This window comes from Giraffa tippelskirchi, chromosome 10 (assembly GCF_054371585.1).
Source record: "Giraffa tippelskirchi isolate mGirTip1 chromosome 10, T2T-mGirTip1v1.2.pri, whole genome shotgun sequence".
NCBI classification, from domain to species: domain Eukaryota; kingdom Metazoa; phylum Chordata; class Mammalia; order Artiodactyla; family Giraffidae; genus Giraffa; species Giraffa tippelskirchi.
Window position 1 is genome coordinate 29,430,022 of NC_137284.1, and position 20,056 is coordinate 29,450,077.

At 37.9% G+C, this 20,056-nt stretch overlaps 1 protein-coding gene across 2 annotated transcripts in view; it reads right to left on the reverse strand.

Moving 5' to 3' along the window:
• RSF1 (remodeling and spacing factor 1) overlaps window positions 1-20,056 on the reverse strand; it is a 154,800-nt gene that overhangs the window by 78,970 nt on the left and 55,774 nt on the right. For both annotated transcript variants that reach the window (XM_081537473.1, XM_081537472.1), the window contains exon 2: window positions 17,325-17,416. In XM_081537473.1, coding sequence (XP_081393599.1) covers window positions 17,325-17,416 — 92 coding nt within the window. The remainder of the gene's footprint in view (window positions 1-17,324; window positions 17,417-20,056) is intronic.

Consider the following 20,056-nt stretch of genomic DNA (forward strand, 5'->3'; position numbering starts at 1 on the left):
AAGGCTGTATATTGTCACCCTGCTTATTTAACTTATATGCAGAATACATCATGAGAAACGCAGGGCTGGATGAAGCACAAGCTGAAATCAAGATTGCCTGGAGAAATATCAATAACCTCAGATATGCACATGACAGCACCCTTATGGCAGAAAGTGAAGAGGAACTAAAAAGCCTCTTGATGAAAGTCAAAGAGGAGAGTGAAAAAGTTGGCTTAAAGCTCAACATTCAGAAAACTAAGATCATGGCATCCAGTCCGATCACTTCATGGGAAATAGATGGGGAAACAGTGGCTGACTTTATTTTTGAGGGCTCCAAAATCACTGCAGATGGTGACTGCAGCCATGAAATTAAAAGACGCTTACTCCTTGGAAGGAAAGTAATGATCAATTTAGATAGCATATAAAAGCAGAGACACTACTTTGCCAACAAAGGTCCGTCTAGTCAAGGCTATGGTTTTTCCAGTGGTCATGTATGGATGTGAGAGTTGGACTATAAAGAAAGCTGAGGGCCAAAGAATTGACGCTTTTGAACTGTGGTGTTGGAGAAGACTCTTGAGAGTCCCTTGGACTGCAAGGAGATCCAACCAGTCCATCCTAAAGGAGATCAGTCCTGGGTGTTCACTGGAAGGACTGATGTTGAAGCTGAAACTCCAATACTTTGGCCACATGATGCGAAGAGCTGACTCACTGGAAAATACCCTGATGCTGGGAAAGATTGAGGGCAGGAGGAGAAGGGGACGACTGAGGATGAGATGGCTGGATGGCATCATCGACTTGATGGACATGGGTTTGGGTGCACTCAGGCAGTTGGTGATGGACAGGGAGGCCTGGTGTGCTGCGGTTTATGGTGCTGCAAAGAGTCGGACACGACTGAGCGACTGAACTGAACTGAACTGATAGCTGGACAACAAACTGAATATACTAAAAATCAATGACTATATTTTAATACAGAAAATTTTATGTTGTAGTAATTATACCTCAATTTTAAAAAGAAAAACACAACTTAATAAACAAGGCCAAAAAAAAAAAAATGAAAGATAACAACCTTAGCTTATTTTTGAAAAATAAATACAGCAGTAGAGAAATGTCTACCCCTTGTCAAAATATGTCCAAAATAACAAATGACAAAAGATGGTCCTTATGACTTCCTAACAGATGACAAGCTGCCTAAGGAACAAAGGCAATAAGCCTTACTGAACTGCCATTTAGATTAAAGGTATCTATTGACAAAATGGGCTTCTCTGTTGACTCAGACTATAAAGAATATGCCTGCAATGCAGGAGACCCAGATTCGATATCCCAACCACTAATGACAAAGAAGCTGAAGTTGAACAGTTCTATGAAGACCTCAAGACCTTCTAGAACAATACCAAAAAAAAAAAAATGTTCTTTTCATCATAGGGGACTGGAATGCAAAAGTAGGAAGTCAAGAGATATACCTGGAGTAACAGGCAAGTTTGGCCTTGGGAGTACAAAATGAAGCAGGGAAAACGATAACAGAGTTTTGCAAAGAGAATGCACTGGTCATAGCAAACACCCTCTTACAACAACACAACAGACAACTCTATACGTGGACATCACCAAATGGTCAATACCAAAATCAGATTGATTATATTCTTCCCAGCTGAAGATGGAGAAGCTCTATCCAGTCAGTAAAAACAAGACCAGAAGCTGACTGTGGCTCAGATCATGAACTCCTTATAGCAAAATTCAGACTTAAGTTGAAGAAAGTAGGGACTATCACTAGACCATTCAGGTATGACCTAAATCAAATCCCTTACAATTATACAGTGGAAATGACAAATAGATTGAAGGGAATAGATCTGATAGAATGCTTGAAGATCTGTGGACAGAGCCTTGTGACACTGTACAGGAGGAGGTGAAAAATCAATTTCCAAGAAAAAGTAATGCAAAAAGGCAAAATAGTTGTCTGAGGAGGCCTTACAAATAGCTGAGAAAAGAAGAGAAACAAAAGGTAAACGAGAAAAAGAGATATACCCATCTGAATGCAGAGTTCCAAAGAACAGCAAGGAGAGATAAGAAAGCTTTCCTAAGTGAACAACGCAAAGAAACAGGAAAACAATAGAATGGGAAAGACTAGAGATCTCTTCAAGATAATTGGAGATATCAAGGGAATATTTCATGCAAAGATGGGCAGAATAAAAGACAGAAAGTATGGACCTAACAGAAGCAGAAGATATTAAGAAGAGGTGGCAAGAATACACAGAAGAACTATACAAAAAAGATCTTAATGACCTGGATAACAACAATGGTATGAACAGTAAGCTCTCACCTATAGCCAGACGTCATAGAGTGTGAAGTCAGGTGGACCTTAAGAAGCATCACTACGAACAAAGCCATGGAGGTGATGGAATTCCAGTTGAGCTATTTAAAATCCTAAAAGGTGATGCTGTGGAAGTGCTGCACTCAATATGCCAGCAAATTTGGAAAACCAGCAGTGGCCACAGGACTGGAAAAAGTCAGTTTTCATTCCAATCCCAAAGAAGGGCAATGCCAACAAATGTTAAAACTAATCATTTTAAATGCTAGCAAGCTTATGCTCAAAATCCTTCAAGCTAGGCTTCAACAGTACATGAACCAAGAACTTCCAGATATGTAAGCTCAATTTAGAAAAGGCAGAGGAACCAGAGATCAAATTGCCAACATCTGTTGGATAATAGAAAAAGCAAGAGAATTCCAGAAAAACACCTACTTCTGCCTCATTGACTACACTAAAGTCTTTGACTGTGTGAATCACAATAAACTGGAAAATTCTTAAAGAGATGGGAGTACTAGACCACCTTACCTGCCTCCTGAGAAACCTGTATGCAGGTCAAGAAGCAATAGTTAGAACCAGACATGGAACAACGGACTAGCTCCAAATTGGGAAAGGAATACGTCAAGGCTGTATACCGTCACCCGGTTCATTAACCTATTTGTAAAGTACATCATGTGAAATGCCGGGCTGGATGAAGCACAAGCCGGAATGAAGATTGTCTGGAGAAATATTAATAAACCTCAGATATGCAGAGGATACCACTCTTATGAAAGTGAAGAAGAACTGAAGAGCTTCTTGATGAGGGTGAAAGAGGAGAGTGAAAAGGCTGGCTTAAAATTCAGCATTCAAAAAACTGAGATCATGGCATCCCATTTCATCACTTCATGGCAAATAGATGGGGAAACAATGGAAACAGTGACAGACTTTATTTTCTTGGGCTCCAAAACTGCTGCAGATGGTGACTGCAGCCATGAAATGAAAGAGGTTTGCTCCTTGGAAGGAAAGCTATGACAAACTTAGAGTATTAAAAAGCAGAGACATTACTTTGCCAACAAAGGTCCATATAGTCAAAGCTATGGTTTATCCAGTAGTCATGTATGAATGTGAGAGTTGGACCATAAAGAAAGCTGAGCACCGAAGAATTGATGCTTTCAAACTGTGGTGTTGGAGAAGACTCTTGAGAGTCCCTTGGACTGCAAGAAGATCAAACCAATCCATCCTAAAGGAAATCAGTGCTGAATATTCATTGGAAGGACTGATGCTGAAGCTGAAACTCCAATACTTTGGCCACCTGATTTGAAGAACTGACTCACTGGAAAATATCCTGATGCTGGGAAAGATCGAAGGCAGGAGGAGAAGGGAACAACAGAGGATGAGATGGTTGGATGGCATCACTGACTCAATGGACATGAGTGTGTGTGCGCTCCAGGAGATGATAAAGAACAGGGAAGCCTGGTGTGCTGCAATCCATGGGGTCTCAAAGAGTCAGACACGAGTGAGCGACTGAACAAGAACCATTACCTAATTTATTCACTTTCCAAAGAGTTCTGATATTATCTATTATCTTCCCTTTACCTTTGAGGGACGAATGAGGTCATTTTCTGTTAAGTGGTAGATAGACACCCCAGAAAAGACACATTAGGTTATTTTCTACTAAATGTCATTATCCCTCTAGTACTGAACACCAGGAAATACTCTCTGCTTATGCAAATAAACGAATGTATTTTTATATTTTAACATTTCTTAAAATCAAGAGACTTTTAAAATCCATTGATTACTACATTCAATGTGACAGTATTTCTTTTTTTCACTGAAAAACTCTCTAAATCACTGGCATGGCATGCACCGAAGAAATCACAAAACTGAAGAAAAATAGCAGTAATAAATTACCATCTGTCTCTTACAAATAATTCAGAGCTAAAGGAAATCAACTCCTTTAAAGGATAATTTATTAAACATTAGCTTTTCTATTACTTTTAGGGCCTTCTGACTGCTGCGTTTGGGCAGGAGGCAGGGTGGCAGGAAAGCAGAGGCACAGGTACTAAATTTGTTGAAGGCACGTGTCTTGTTTATTGACATGGTGGTATTCGTTATCCATGGCTAAGATGTCTTAACTTGCTCACGTGGTATCTAAAGTCATTAGCAATCACAGCAAACTGAGGAGTTTCATGGAAGCATATGAGTTTACTGGCAGAGAAGTTTTTTTATGACTCACCAAGTAAAAGCAATGTGAAGCCCAACAAGGCCAAGGTCTATCCAACTAAGAAAGGGGTTAACAGATCTCCGCAGAACTGCTATTTTAAATTTCTACTAACTAGATTTCTTTATTTTTAGGAGGGCAACTTCACCTTAAAAGTCACCAGCTAGATTTTCAGGTTCCTTTACATACTGGATGATACTGGAGAATATATGTTAGCAAGTCCAGGAAATGCCCTTCTTGAGGTGAGCTGCTAGACACCCCTCTTGGCCTCTATCAGGTATCAAGATTTACTGACTCTGCCTTCCAAATATTGATAGCTCTCACCTAAATCCTTTTCCTTCCATGTTGCTACTGTTTAGTCACTCAGTCCTGTCCAACTCTTTGTGATACCATGTACTATAGCCTGCCAAGCTCCTCTGTTGATGGGATTTCCCAGGAAAGAATACTGGAATGGGTTGCCATTTCCTTCTCCAGAGGATCTTCCTGATCCAGGGATCAAACCTGCAACTCCTGCATTGTACGTGGATTCTTTACTGTCTGAGCCACCAGGGAAGCCCTTTCTTTCCATACTTATTGCCAAAACCTTAATTCAGGCCTCAAACTACCACACAATTGCACTCATCTCAGATGCTAGTAAAGTAATGCTCAAAATTCTCCAAGCCAGGCTTCAGCAATACGTGAACCGTGAACTTCCAGATGTCCAAGCTGGTTTTAGAAAAGGCAGAGGAACCAGAGATCAAATTGCCAATATCCATTGGATCATCAAAAAAGCAAGAGAGTTCCAGAAAAACATCTATTTCTGCTTTATTGACTATGCCAAAGCCTTTGACTGTGTGGATCACAATAAACTGTGGAAAATTCTGAAAGAGATGGGAATACCAGACCATCTGACCTGTCTCTTGAGAAACCTGTATGCAGGTCAGGAAGCAACAGTTAGAACTGGACATGGAACAACAGACTGGTTCCAAATAGGAAAAGGAGTACGTCAAGGCTGTATATTGTCACCCTGCTTATTTAACTTATATGCAGAGTACATCATGAGAAACGCCGGGCTGGAAGAAGCACAAGCCGGAATCAAGATTGCCGGGAGAAATATCAATAACCTCAGATATGCACATGACAGCACCTTTATGGCAGAAAGTGAAGAGGAACTAAAAAGCCTCTTGATGAAAGTCAAAGAGGAGAGTGAAAAAGTTGGCTTAAAGCTCAACGTTCAGAAATCTAAGATCACGGCATTTGGTCCCATCACTTCATGGGAAATAGATGGGGAAACAGTGGAAACAGTGTCAGACTTTATTTTTTGGGGCTCCAAAATTACTGCTGATGGTGATTGCAGCCATGAAATTAAAAGACGCTTTCTCCTTGGAAGGAAGGTTATGGCCAACCTAGATAGCATATTTAAAAGCAGAGATATTACTTTGCCAACAAAAGTCCGTCTAGTCAAGGCTATGGTTTTTCCAGTGGTCATGTATGGATGTGAGAGTTGGACGGTGAAGAAAGCTGAGCACCACAGAATTGATGCTTTTGAACTGTGGTGTTGGAGAAGACTCTTGAGAGTCCCTTGGACTGCAAGGAGATCCAATTAGTCTATCCTAAAGGAGATCAATCCTGGGTGTTCATTAGAAGGACTGATGTTGAAGCTGAAACTCCAATACTTTGGCCACCTCATGCGAAGAGCTGACTCATTGGAAAAGACCCTGATGCTGGGTAGGATTGGGGGCGGGAGGAGAAGGAGACAACAGAGGATGAGATGGTTGGATGGCATCACTGACTCGATGGACATGAGTTTGGGTAGACTCGGAGTTGGTGATGGACAGAGAGGCGTGGCATGCTGCAGTTCATGGAGTCGCAAAGAGTCAGACACGAGTGAGCGATTGAACTGAACTGAACTGGTTGATTGAATTATTACAGTAACTTTCTTTCACACGAACCCTAGGTTTCCACTCACTGCCATTCTCCATATTATAGTGAAGCCAAACTATTGGTAATTTCATAACAAATTTCTGCTCATTCTACAGGTCTCAGTTCAATTGTTGAAGAGAAACACAATAAGACACGGCAAACAGATGCCATTGCTGACTGAACTGTGGTAGCAGTGTAGTCTGCTAAACTAGGCTTGCCAGGAAAAGCTTAAATTGGTAACATCTGCTATGAGCCAAGGACCAAGGTCTAACAGATAATGGATATTTGCTCTAGATTTAAACAGAATTTGCTCTCCATAATACAAATGCACAACAGTACCACTTTGAGAAAGTTAAAAAATCCAAAGCCATGTTAACGGGGAAGGTAAAATTTTCACTAGAAAAATATCCAATGTAACCAAGAAATAGAACTAACAAGTAAATAGAGATCTTATTATCAGTCAAGTGAAAGAAAACTGAAATAATTTAAATGATTAATTCACCTAATATTGATGTATAAAAGATGTGAAGAGCATTCAAGATGCTTATAATTTACAACAAAGACAAATATGAGGTGCAATACCAATAGTATTTTAAAGCACTGGATTCACGAAGCCCTGGGCTTGAATGCTGGTCTGCCATTTCTAGCAACGTGAGATTTGTCTGGTTATTCAGTTTCTCAAAATCAGTTACCTTGTGGATAAGAGGAGGGTAATATTTAGTTCAAAAGTGAGCTATGTTAGGAGTATTAAAAATGGTGCCTGGTACATAGTGTACATGCAATAAAAAAATATATAGTAATTTCTATAATGGAGTTACACATAAATCCATGGAGGAACATCTGGAACGTCTTCCTGCGAAAAGAAAGGTCTCAAGAAGAAAGTAATACTTGAGGTTATATTTAAAGGATAACTGTCTGACAGGCAAACAAGTTTGTGGGAAGGCATCCTAGGCAGAAGATACAGTATATGCAAATACTCTAAGGAATGAAGAAGATCCCATGTTCCGTGAATGACACAGAATATGAGTCAAGTAGTAGGGTACACAGGAGAGACTGTCATTAGATGTGGCTAAAGAAAGTGGCTAAATCATTAAGACTTTTGAATGCTATGACAGAGTTTAGATTTTTAAGAGAAAGAGAATCACTAAATGGCTCTTAAAGTGATATAATAGCTACTTTTAAACCTCTGTGTTTAATATGCCAGAATCATGGTTTGAGGTCACGATGTTGGTGGGGATATGAATACATCATGGATTCAATATGTATGAGAAGATCAAGGAATAAGATAATTTGGCTTTTGATATATGCTGAGTTTGATTTTGCTTACAAGAAACAGTTCACTAGACAGTCAGTAGGATATAAATGGAGATGTTTGTAATTTGGTATAAAAGCCTAAAGTAGAACCAGAGCTTTGGGAGTCAGCGTTTGATAAAACTTTTTCTAATAATCAACTTTTAAGGAAACTGATTCCTTAGACTCCATACAAATACATTTGTTCAGTCACTCCACATGCTTAGAGCTGGGTAAATGGTGATCCAAAAGACAGACATAGTTCCAATCTGCTTATGAACCAGCAGACAACTAATATGAGAGATACTAAAAAACAGGCAAAAGCAGCTCTGCAACAAGTATAGATATGTTCTTTGCTCATCCTTGTCCTTTATTATCTATCCAGCAGATGAATAACAAGTGGCTTTCTGGTATTCTAATTTCATAAAGAACAAAACTAAGAGAAATAGAAAAATAGATGGTTAATGTGCTTTCTAGGCCAGATGTCAAAACTTTTTCCTGTAAACAGCTGATAGTATTTTAGGCTTTGTTGATCATATAGTTCATTAAACAGACCACTGACCATTGCACTGGTAAGCTTGAAAGCAGTCATAGATCATATGTAAGTGAATATCAGCAATGTCAAATACTAGTTTATTTACAAAACCAAGGAGCTACCTGATTTGGCCATCGTGTGCCAGTTCCTCCTCTAGACTATCAACAGTACTCTTAACAATGTAGAGAAAAGAATGGCTAAAATTCCTGATACAGCTTTTGGCCACAGAAAAACTTGTACTTTGATTTTTAAATTATATTTCTAGAAAAGCTATAACATAACTTTACATAAAGTGCATTATCAAATATTCATTAATTATACCCAGTATTTTTTGATGAAATTTAAAATACAGTAAGTATATGTGATATATGTGATATACTTCCCCATGGACTTCCCTGGTGGCTCAGACGGTAAAACGTCTGCGTACAATGCGGGAGACCTGGGTTCAATCCCTGGGTCAGCAAGATTCCCTGCAGAAGGAAATGGCAACCCACTGCAGTACTCTTCCCTAGAAAATCCCATGGACGGAGGAGCTTGGTGCAGGCTACTGTCCATGGGGTGGCAAAGAGTTGGGCACGACTGAGCGACTTCACTTCTTTATATCATATACATTATGTTATGTGCAATATATAATAATTAAGTACAATCTTTGTAATTCAGATATACTAATGAAATGCAGAGAATTATTTGGGGGTAGATAATAGTTGACTTAATTGGAATTCAAAATATTCACTCTTTCAAGAAACTGATTGTAAATGTTGTTTGTAAAAAAATATTCTTGACTCAAACCTTTATGAAAATGGGCAGGGGGCCATAATTTGAGGGCTTTTGATGTAAATGAAAATGAGTAAGACATACAAGGTCTAGTTCTCATGAATTCTGATGAAGGATATAGATTTTTAAAAAGGCAATTTCAGTTTTGTAATCTGTAAAATGGGGATATCCATCTATGAACCTACTCCTGCTGAGTTTGCATTAAGAGTTCACATACAGAAGGCACTTTCTCCTTCCTTTTTTATAAAGGACTGTATTTAAGGCCATAAAAATGTGAAGACTAAATAAAGTGGCCTAGACAGCAACCAACAGAATACAACTTAGACTCCATATAGTCATTATAGTAAAGACACTTCCATGTTAAGCATATCTTCATTTGTCTTTGTGATTCATGTAAACCCATCTATTTTTGTCTTCAGAATTTAAGAAACAACCTACTATGTCAGTAAACATGTTAAGAGTTTTTGTGGTATGGTAGAAGGAGAAGAGGAGAAGCAGACGACAGAGGATGAGATGGTTGGATGGCGTCACCGACTCATTAGACATGAGTTTGAGCAAATTCTGGGACATAGTGGAGGACAGGGAAGCCTGGCATGTTGCAATTCAGGGGATAGCAAAGAGTCAGACACAACTTAGCAACTGAATAACAACCTTCTATTAACTAAATTACATTAATATTAAGTTTTTATATATTTTTAAAAATCAGGTAATAATATAAGCTTTGATAGTATCTTCAGCATATATCATCTTTAACAACAGTCTTCTTCTTGAAGCCAATGTCAGACATTAGTTTTGAGTCCATTCATACATTATTTCATTAAATTCTCACAATTCTGAAAGATGAGTGTTAATATTTAATAAGATTGCATTTTCCCCAGATTTACAGATCAATCAGCTTAGATTCAGGCAAGTGATAACAGTTTCCTGACATCAACAGTGCTAAGAAACCAAGAAGGGAGCCCAGATTTTCTAACATCAGAACTCTAAATAGGGGTGTCCCTGGTGGCTCAGTGGTAAAAGAATCTGCCTGCCAGTGCAGAAGACATGGGTTTGATCCCTGGTCTAGGAGGATTCCATACGACAGAACTATTGAGCCAGCACTCGAGAGCCCAGGAGCCACAACTGCTGAGCCCGCATGCCACAACCACTGAAGCCCGTGCACCCTAGAGCCTGTGCGCCACAATAAGAGAAGGTACCACAATCAGAAGCCCATGTACCAAAACTCAGTTCGGTTCAGTTGCTCAGTTGTGTCCGACTCTTTGCAACCCCATGCACACCAGGCTTTCCTGTCCATCGTCAACTTAAACTCATGTCCATCGCGCTGGTGATGCCATCCAACCATCTCCTCCTTTGTCGTCCCCTTCTCCTCCCGCCTTCAATCTTTCCCAACATCAGGGTCTTTTCCAAGAAGTACCAAAACTAGAGAGAGCTCATGTCCTGCAACAAAGTCCCAGCGCGGTCAAAATAAAAAATACTATAATTAAAAAAAAAAAGCTAATGGAGAGTTTATAGTTATTTAAATAAAATAGTAGCAACATTAGCATATCAAAAAGGATAAGGGAAAATATACATTTATATATAAGAGTGTGTATGTGTGCATAAACTTTACAGGGTAGCAAAAGTCTTAAAAATCAGGGGAAAAAAAGGACAGTAAATATACATATGAAGTTAGCAAATCCCTATAAATATCTAAGTAGAAAAATTATTTTTTAATACTAAAGAACAAAGTATGTTCTTTTACATAATGGAATGAAATTAGAAATCAAAAACAAGAAAACACTGGGGAAATTCAGAAACATGGAAACAACATACTACTAAATAACCAATAGGTCAAAAAAGAAATCAGAAAGGAAAAGAGAAAATACTTAGAAATGAATGAAAATGAAAAACAATGTGCCAATTTATAGGATGAAGCTAAGCAGGGATTAGATGGAACAGCTGAAAATAAATATATTGGAAAAAAAGGAATACTCAAACTGATAACCTAAACTTGCACTTGAGAAGACAAAGCAAGTGGAAGGAAGAAAATAATCAAACAGAAAAACAACAGAGAAATTCAATTAAACCAAAAGTAGGTTCTTAAAAAGATAAAATTTTACAAAGCTCTAACTAGACTGACCAGGAAAAAAGAGAACACTAAATCAGTAAAAAGAAGAAAGAAACGAGGAACATTACTACAGACTCTGCAAAAGAAAGAAGAATTATAAGTGAATGCTATGAACAGTTGTATGCCAATAAAACAGATAATCCCCTGGAGAAGGGAATGGCTACCCATTCCAGTATTCTGGCCTGGAGAATTCCATGGACAGAAGGGCCTGGTAGGCTACAGTCCCCGGAGTCACAAAGAGTTGGACACAACTGAGCAACTTCACTTCAAAATAGTTAATCTAATAATATGGACAATTTCCTGGAAAGGCACAAATACTGAACTTGACACAAGAAGAAATACAAATCTGAATAAACCAGTAACAATTAAAGAGACTGTTTTAACAAACGAACAAAAAAATTTTCAACAAAGAAAAGCCCAAGCCCACATGGCTTCACTGCTAAATTCTAACACCTCACAAACATCCATAAAAAAAATAAAAGCAGAGGAAACATTTCTCAATTCAACATGAGACCAGCATTGCCCAGATTTTAAAACCAGACAAAGACACCTCAGGAAAAAGAAAATCGCTATCCCTTATAAACATAGGCACAAAAATCTTCAAAAATAAATTAACAAACCAAACCTAGCAACATATAAACAAGATTGCGGACCATGACCAAGTGGGACTGACTGCAGGAATGCAAGGTTTCAACATATGAAAACTAATCAATGTAACACACTACAGATCAATAGAGGACAAAATTCACGTGGTTACCTCAATAGATGCAGAAAAATACACTTGACAAAATCCAACAAATACTCAACAAACCAGGGGGAAAAAAAAGGATTCCCTCAATCTGATAAAGGACATCAATGAAAAACCCTCAAATAACATACATACATAATAAAAGCTGAAAGACCAAAACTTTCTCCCTAGGATCAGGAACATGACAAAGATGTCTGCTTTTACCATTTCCATCCAACAGTGTATTAGAAGTTCCAGGAAAGCAATTACACAAGAAAAATAAATAAAGGGCATCCAGACTGAAGAGGAAGTAAATGTTTGCAGACGACATAATCACGTATATAGAAAATCTTAAGAATTCACTACAGAAAAAGCTATTTGAGCTAATAAATGACTTTTGCAAAGTTTCAACATACAAGATCAATATACAATCATTAGTTGTATTTCCACAACACTAGAAACGAATGATATGAAAGTGAAATTAAGAAAATTCCATTTACAATGCCATCAAAAATGGCAAAATGCTAAGGAATAAAGCCTAAGACCAGAGTTCGAAAACTGCAAAATATTTTTTTTTAATTTTATTTATTTTTAGGCCACGCCACGAAGCACATGGGATCCTAGTTCGCTAACAATGGATTGGACCTGTGCCCCTGCAATGGAGATGCAGAGTGGCCAAGGAAGTGCCCACAAAATATTGTTGAAAGGAATTAAAGACTTATATATTTTGAAAGACATCTCATTTTCATGGATCAGAAAACTTACTATTATTAAGAAGCCAATACTCCCCAAATTTATCTACAGATTATATACGATCCCTATACAAATTCTAACTGGCATTTTCGCAGATGTTGATAAGCTGATCCTCAAACTCATAAGGAAATGAAAGTGATGCAGAATAGCCAAAACAATTTTGTAAAAGATAAACAATTTAAATACTTGCCACAAAGCTACAGTAACCAAGATGATATGAGTGTGCTGTGTGCTTAGTCACTCAGTCGTGTCCAACTCTTTGTGACCCCATGGACTATAGCCCGCCAGGCTCCTCTGTCCATAGGGGATTCTCCAGGCAAGAATACTGGAGTGGGTTGCCATGCCCTCCTCCTGGGGATCTTCCCAACCCAGGGATCGAAGCCAGGTCTCCCGCAATCCAGGGGGATTCTTTACTGTCTGAGCCACCACAGTAACCAAGACTATATGGTACTAGCATAAATAACAACATGAAAGTCAACAGAATGAAGACTTCAGAAATAAACTCTCACACTTATGGTCAACTGATTTTCTACAAGGATGTTGAGGGAATCCAGTGAGGGAAAAAATAATGTTTTTGACAAATCATAACAGAACAAACAGATATCTATGTGCAAAAGAATATAGCTGAACTCCTATCTAAGAGTATATTCAAAAATTAAATGGGTTAGATCTAAATTTAAGAGCTAAAAGTATAAAAGCTCTCAAAACATAGGATTAGATTTGTACAATCCTGTGTTGGGCAATGAGTTCTTATATATGACACTGAAGCACTAGCCACAAAATAAAAAAATTGGAGTTAATCTAAATTAAAACTTCCATGCATCAAAAGACATTACATAGAAACTGAAAAGATAGCACACATAATTGGAGAAGATATTGGCAAACCATAAATCTGTTAAGTGTCTAGTATGCAGTATATATTAAAAAAACTCAAAACCAAGGCTGTCAATTAAAATATGGACAAGGATATGAACAGACATTTTTCCAAGGAAGACACACAAGCACATGAGAAAAAGGCTCAACATCATTTAGACATTAAGGGAAATGCAAACCAAAACCACAATGAGGAAACACTTCATCTCCACTGGGATGAATAAAATCAATCATTCGATAATAAGTATTGGTAAAGAGGGATGTGGAAAAGTTGGAGCCCTTATAGGTTCCTAGGGGAAATATAAATCATTGGAGCTGTTTTGGAAAGTCTGGTTGTTTCTCAAAAAGTTAAAGGATTACCATATGACCTACCAATTTTACCCTTAGATAAATACTCAAAAAATTGACCACATCTACCAAAACACTTGTTCACAAATGTTCATAGCAGTACTATTTATAACAGCCAAAAGACAGAAACAAGTCAAATATCATAAACTGATAAATGAATAAAATGTAGTATTATCCACATAATAGACTATTATTCAGGCTCAAAAAGGAACAAAGTTCTGATACATGCTACAACATAGATGAGCCTTAAAAACATTATGCTAAGTGAAAGAAGCCAGACACAAAGGCTACAAATTGTAATTTTATTTACATGAAACCTCCAGAATATGCAAATCCATAGAGTCAGAAAAGAGATCAGTGGCTGCTAAAGACTAGGGAAGGAGGAAGTAACTGCATATGGGTATGAGGGTTTCTTTCTGGGCCAATGAAGAGGTTCTGTTTTGGATAATGGTGATGGTTGCACAACCTTATGAATATACTAAAAAACTGAATTGTATACTTTCAAAGGGCAACTTTTATGTTATGTGAATATATTTCAACTAGAAAACACTCAGTTAGAATCTGTGGTTACGACCCTAAAACTTAAGGGTTTTAAAATCATCTTGTTCTAATTTTCACATTCTATGAAGAAACTGAAATACAACAGGGGCAAAAGCAGATCATCCATGGACCCAATGTTTAACAGCAGAGCTGAGATTAGTATACAAGATATTTCTACTTCAGTTCTCAGAATGTATAAAAAACAAACAAATCTACTTTAACAGACAGATTTAGAAACAACTACACTGCTTTAAAATGTCACGTTAAAAATGACTATCCTGAAAGGGAACCCTCTTACACTGCTGGTGGGAATGCAAACTAGTACAGCCACTATGGAGAATAGTCTGGAGATTCCTTAAAAAACTGGAAATAGAACTGCCATATAACCTAGCAATCCCACTGCTGGGCACACAGACCAAGGAAACCAGAACTGAAAGAGATATGTGTACCCCAATGTTCACTGCAGCACTGTTTACAATAGCTAGGACATGCAAGCAACCTAAATGTCCATCAGCAGACAAATGGATAAGAAAGTTGTGGTACATATACACAATGGAATATTACTCAGCTATTAAAAAGAACGCATTTGAGTCAGTTCTAATGAGGTGGATGAAACTGGAGCCTATTATACAGAGTGAAGTTAAGTCAGAAAGAAAAACACTAATACAGTATATTAACGCATATATATGGAATTTAGAAAGATGGTAATGACAACCATATATGTGAGACAGCAAAAGAGACACAGATATAAAGAACAGACTTTTGGACTCTGTGGGAGAAGGTGAGGGTGGGATGATTTGAGAGAATAGCACTGAAACAAGTATATTATCATATATGAAACAGATTACCAGTCCAAGTTCAATGCATGAAACAGGGCACTCAAACCAGTGCAGCAGAACAACCCAGAGGGATGGGATGGGGAGGGTGGTGGGAGGGGGGTTCGGGATGGTGTGGGGCGGCGGGGGGGGGGGGACGGACACATGTACACCTGTGGCTGATTCGTGTCAATGTATGGCAAAAACCACCACAATATTATAGTTAGCCTACAAATATAACAAATAAATTAATTTTAAAAAATAAAAAACAAACAAAATAATGACTATCCTGAGCTTCCCTGGTGGCTCAGCGGTAAAGAATTCACCTGCCAATGCAGGAGACACAGGTTCAATCCCTGGTCCAGGAAGATCCCACATACCATGGAGCAAATAGGTTTGTGAGCCACATCTGTGAGCCTGTGCTCCGGAGCCCGGAAACAGCAACTCCTGAGCCCACCTGCCCCAACTGCTGAAGCCAGTGGGTCCCAGAGCCTGTGCAAGAGGAGCCACTGCAATGAGAAGCCCATGTGCCAAAATTAGAGAGTGGGCCCTGCTTGCTACAACTAGAGAAAAGCCCGAGCAGCAACGAAGACCTGTGAAGTGAAAGTCGCTCAGTTGTGTCCGACTCTTTGTGACCCCGTGGACTATACAGTCCATGGGATTCTCCAGGCCAGAATACTGGAGTGGGTAGCCTTTCCCTTCTCCAGGAGATCTTCCCAGCCCTGGGATCAAACCCAGGTCTCCTGCACTGCAGGCAGATTCTTTACCAGCTGAGCCACAAAGCAAGCCCAACAAAGACCTAGCATAGCCAATAAATAAAATTAGATCTAGATTCTTAATCCTTAATGAATATTTTGTTAAAGGTAAAACAGCAACTTCACCAGTACCTCCTTCAACCACTGGCATTTTTTAAGACTTTAAATGGTTAAAAATCTGCTCCTTTATTATTCACAGTTTAATATAGTTCAGAGATTTAATTAAGTATTAATCAAGGCTTTTAGAAAATCCCACAGCATCAAATTTTTGAAATGCTGAGCCAACTTTTCAGGGCTTCAAACTTGTATAAAAAATACTGATTCATCTCACAGTGGGCTTTTCAAAAGTTAAGACACTCCTACCACTCACTGAGAGTTCAGGTTCTATGCTTCCTCTCCCTAAACCTGGGAGAATTGTGACTGCTTCAGCCAACAAAGTACAGTGAAAGTGACCTCAGACTCCCAACCCAGAGTGTCACTGAGCTGATCAAAATGATTATTGTTTTATGACACTTAATTTGGAGTGATGTCCAAATTAAGTGACATAAAACAATATGCAGCAAAGATAACTGGAACAGCAAGTGTGATTTTTGTAAGAAGAAAAAGCAACTCTTGTTTCCTGATGGTTTTTCTTTTCATAGCACTCTATAATCATATACCCTCTGCAAAAGCAGATATGACAACACATGTACACAAGAAAATTTGTATACAAGTGTATACAAAAACAAATTTTCCTATCAAGACAAGAAAATTCCAGTTTTTCAATCACCTAAAAGTATAATCTCAATATTTGAATATGTTAAGAGTTCAAATACCTCCTCCACCCCTCCCCAACACACACACAAAATTGTGTGGATCTCAAAGTTTGGGTGCAATTCCAGACAATTTTCCTGAATGGCCTTGTCATTAATATGGTTTATCCCAAAGCAACTGTTTTCTGATTACCCAGATTGTTCTCATTTACAATAGATTTGGTCTTTGATAACTTACAAGTCTTTCATACTGACCCAAGAGTTTTTGAGTCAGTATTACCTTTTAAGTAAAAGACATTTTAACTTTTAGGTAAAAGACAAATTTTGGTTCTGTCTACACATACTATGTGATCTCAAAGAAAAATGACAACTTTATTGGGCCTTGTCTGTACTTTAATGAACTTGATTAGGATGATTTTAAGGATCAACTGAGAGAAAACATGGAGAGTCCTGAGCACAGTGTTTGGCACAAAAGATATGTAACACCTCTAAAATCTTTAGGACTCTAGACCAGTGCATAGTTGCTGCAAAAGTTATTGTAATCATATGGCTTTCTTGGTCATATTTTGCAACTTTTAGGAGAACACTTTAAAAGTCAGAGCACATTATGAAACATAACATCAATTTATGCTAGATAGAATAATATTTCAGAGAAGGTGATTTATAAATATTTACCTTGATCAAGTATTTTTCCCATCTGTCTGCTGTAACAGATTTGCCAATCTTCCTCATCAATTTCAAATGGAGCTCCACCAATTCTTTAGGTACTTAAAAGGAAGAAAAAATACTATTAGTCAGCAAAATAAAACATTTCTAATGAGATTATTGAAAAAAAGAACTTTCTCGAAAAATGACTACTTTTTCAAAATAGATGTTGATCTAGTTATCTTTTAGACCTCTGAATCAGAAAAGACTAAACTAGGATAAGAAACAACTAAAAACCACTTTCTTAAAGATGAGCAAGAAAATTTCACGTTTTCTTTCGAAACCAACAATTGAGAGTGAACTCTAGAATTCCTTGGAGGTCCAGTGGCTAAGACACCACGCTTCCACTGCAGCTTGATCCCTGGTTGGGGAACTAAGATCCCACATGCTGCACACAGCCAAAAAAAATAGGGAAAAAAAAAGGAGGGGTGAACTCTAAATGTAGACATACGGGTGATAACATATCAAAGTAGGGTTCATTCATTTTAACAAATGTACCACGATACTGTGGAATGTGGACAGTGAGAGAGGTTGTATTAATATATTCCTAGGGGAAGAGCGTATATATGAACTCTTTATACTTTGTGCTGAATTTCTTTGTGTGAATCTAAAACTGCTTAAAAAATAAAGTCTATAAAAAAAAATCAAGTAAAAGCAATTAACCACACAATTAAAATTTCTACTGTATGTTTCTCATATTTGGTTTCTTGACTGAGACTGCAAACCAAGACATGGATTCACAGAATTAGGAAGGGATCAATGAATATAAATTCCGATTGATAGATATCTCAGAAATAGAGCCTAATGGTTTTAAAAGTACTGCAGAAAACTACCCTTCTGATCTATTCCTTACCTAATGTGCTAAACTCCTCTAGAGCATCCCTATAAATCTTTGCTTGACAAGCTTTAGGGACAGAACATTTACTTAACCTCAGAAAATTCTAATTATTAGAAAGTAATTATTGGAAACCCTTATACAAAGTAAAATCTCTGCCTACTTACATCTTCCTCCCCCTGGTTCTTGCTCTTATTCTCTAGTTTCAAAGAAAATATTCTCAATTCCTCTTTTCAAATAGTTGAAGATAGCTATATCTTCCCTAAAGTTTTCTCTTTCAACTATGTAAACAACCAGAGTTCCTCCAAATATCCTCTGGGCATGAGCCTGATTATGTGGTATAAATGTATTAATTAGACCTGAGGGAAATAAAGACCCATACATTTAGCATTTCCCAAATACTGCTAGTAACCTAGGAGAAATTACATTTATTCTACCTAAAAAGTTTCCATAATCAAATATATTAGGAAAATGATACCAAAATATATATACTTATTTTACTACAGAACTTCCTGAAGCCTTTACTGATTACAGTCTTACATGCAGTCTTATATTCCTATCTTGGATATAGTCTGCAGCATTCTCTAATATATTTGATCATAGAATCTTTTTCTGTAAAACACGTTAACACTTTGCAGTATACAAGGGCTCTTAAGTACAGGTTGGAAGGTGACTAATTTTTTTTTCAGTTATTCTTTCAGACTCTTTATTCTCCACTAAAGTCACTTCTAACTTGAAATGACCCTGAAGTATAAAAACATTTCCCCATTCAACAAATGTCTGTGAGTCCACCTATATTAGTAAGCAAGAAATAGTAGCTACCTTTAATAAACCTACTTAAGGGAATCTTCTCAGAGGGGTAAACAGTGGGTGAGCTGGAGCTAAGGGGAAGAAGCACAGGAGGGATGATTAGAGACAAGTAAACTGACAATTAAACTAAGCCAAGACCAGAATGTATGGGATTGAGGGTACAGTGGACAAAAGGGGGGAAGGACACTGCTTACCAAACCAAAGTAACATGACACAAAAGGCTGAAAAACAAAGTGAGCATGGAACTGGAAGCACCCAGGTACGGGGCATGATCATGTAGAACCTTATCGGGCCAGGCTACAAAGTTTACATTTTATTCAAAAGATACAAGAGAATGCTCTATAATTTAGAGAGCTCTCAAAAACTGAACTGCAGGAAAACAGATTGCTTTTATTTGCTTATTTGTTTTAGGAGGTGGTATGCAGGGTAGAGACTAGATATAAATTCAGGAAAATATCAATCCAGAAAGATGGCAGAAATCTGAACTAAGGCAGAAGTGGTGCCAAGAGAAGGGGGGAGATTTGAGATATATTTAGGAAAGCAAGAACAAAACTTAGGGATTGACTGCACAAAGTGAAAGAGTCCAGAAAAACTGAGGCACTGACTTAGGCAACTGAGTACATGCCAATGACAATAGATCAGGAAGAAAAAGACCTGGGCTCAATTTTCAGCTCCACTACTTAAGATAAGGAGACCATGACCCTGGCCAAGTTATTTAAACAAAGACTCTCAAATTCCTCATCTGTAAAAAAGGGTTGAACTAGCCATCTTACAGTTTTAAAAACGCAAAACATCATATAAAGCTAAAATACCTTTATTTTCATATCTGTCATGATATTTGGGGATCGATCTAAAGTCAGTTTCAATTTCTCCTTTTTCCTTTTCCCCAAACACAGTAGCATCTTTCTATATCTCAAACCTGCTCCCTATTTCCCCTGATTTCTCCAGGATATCCTTGCATCTTCTCACTTCAGAAAAACAGGTATGGATACTCTCCTGTATTCAAACCAACCTACAGAAAAAAAGAAAAAGTACTGCTTTCACGCCACTTCCCAGT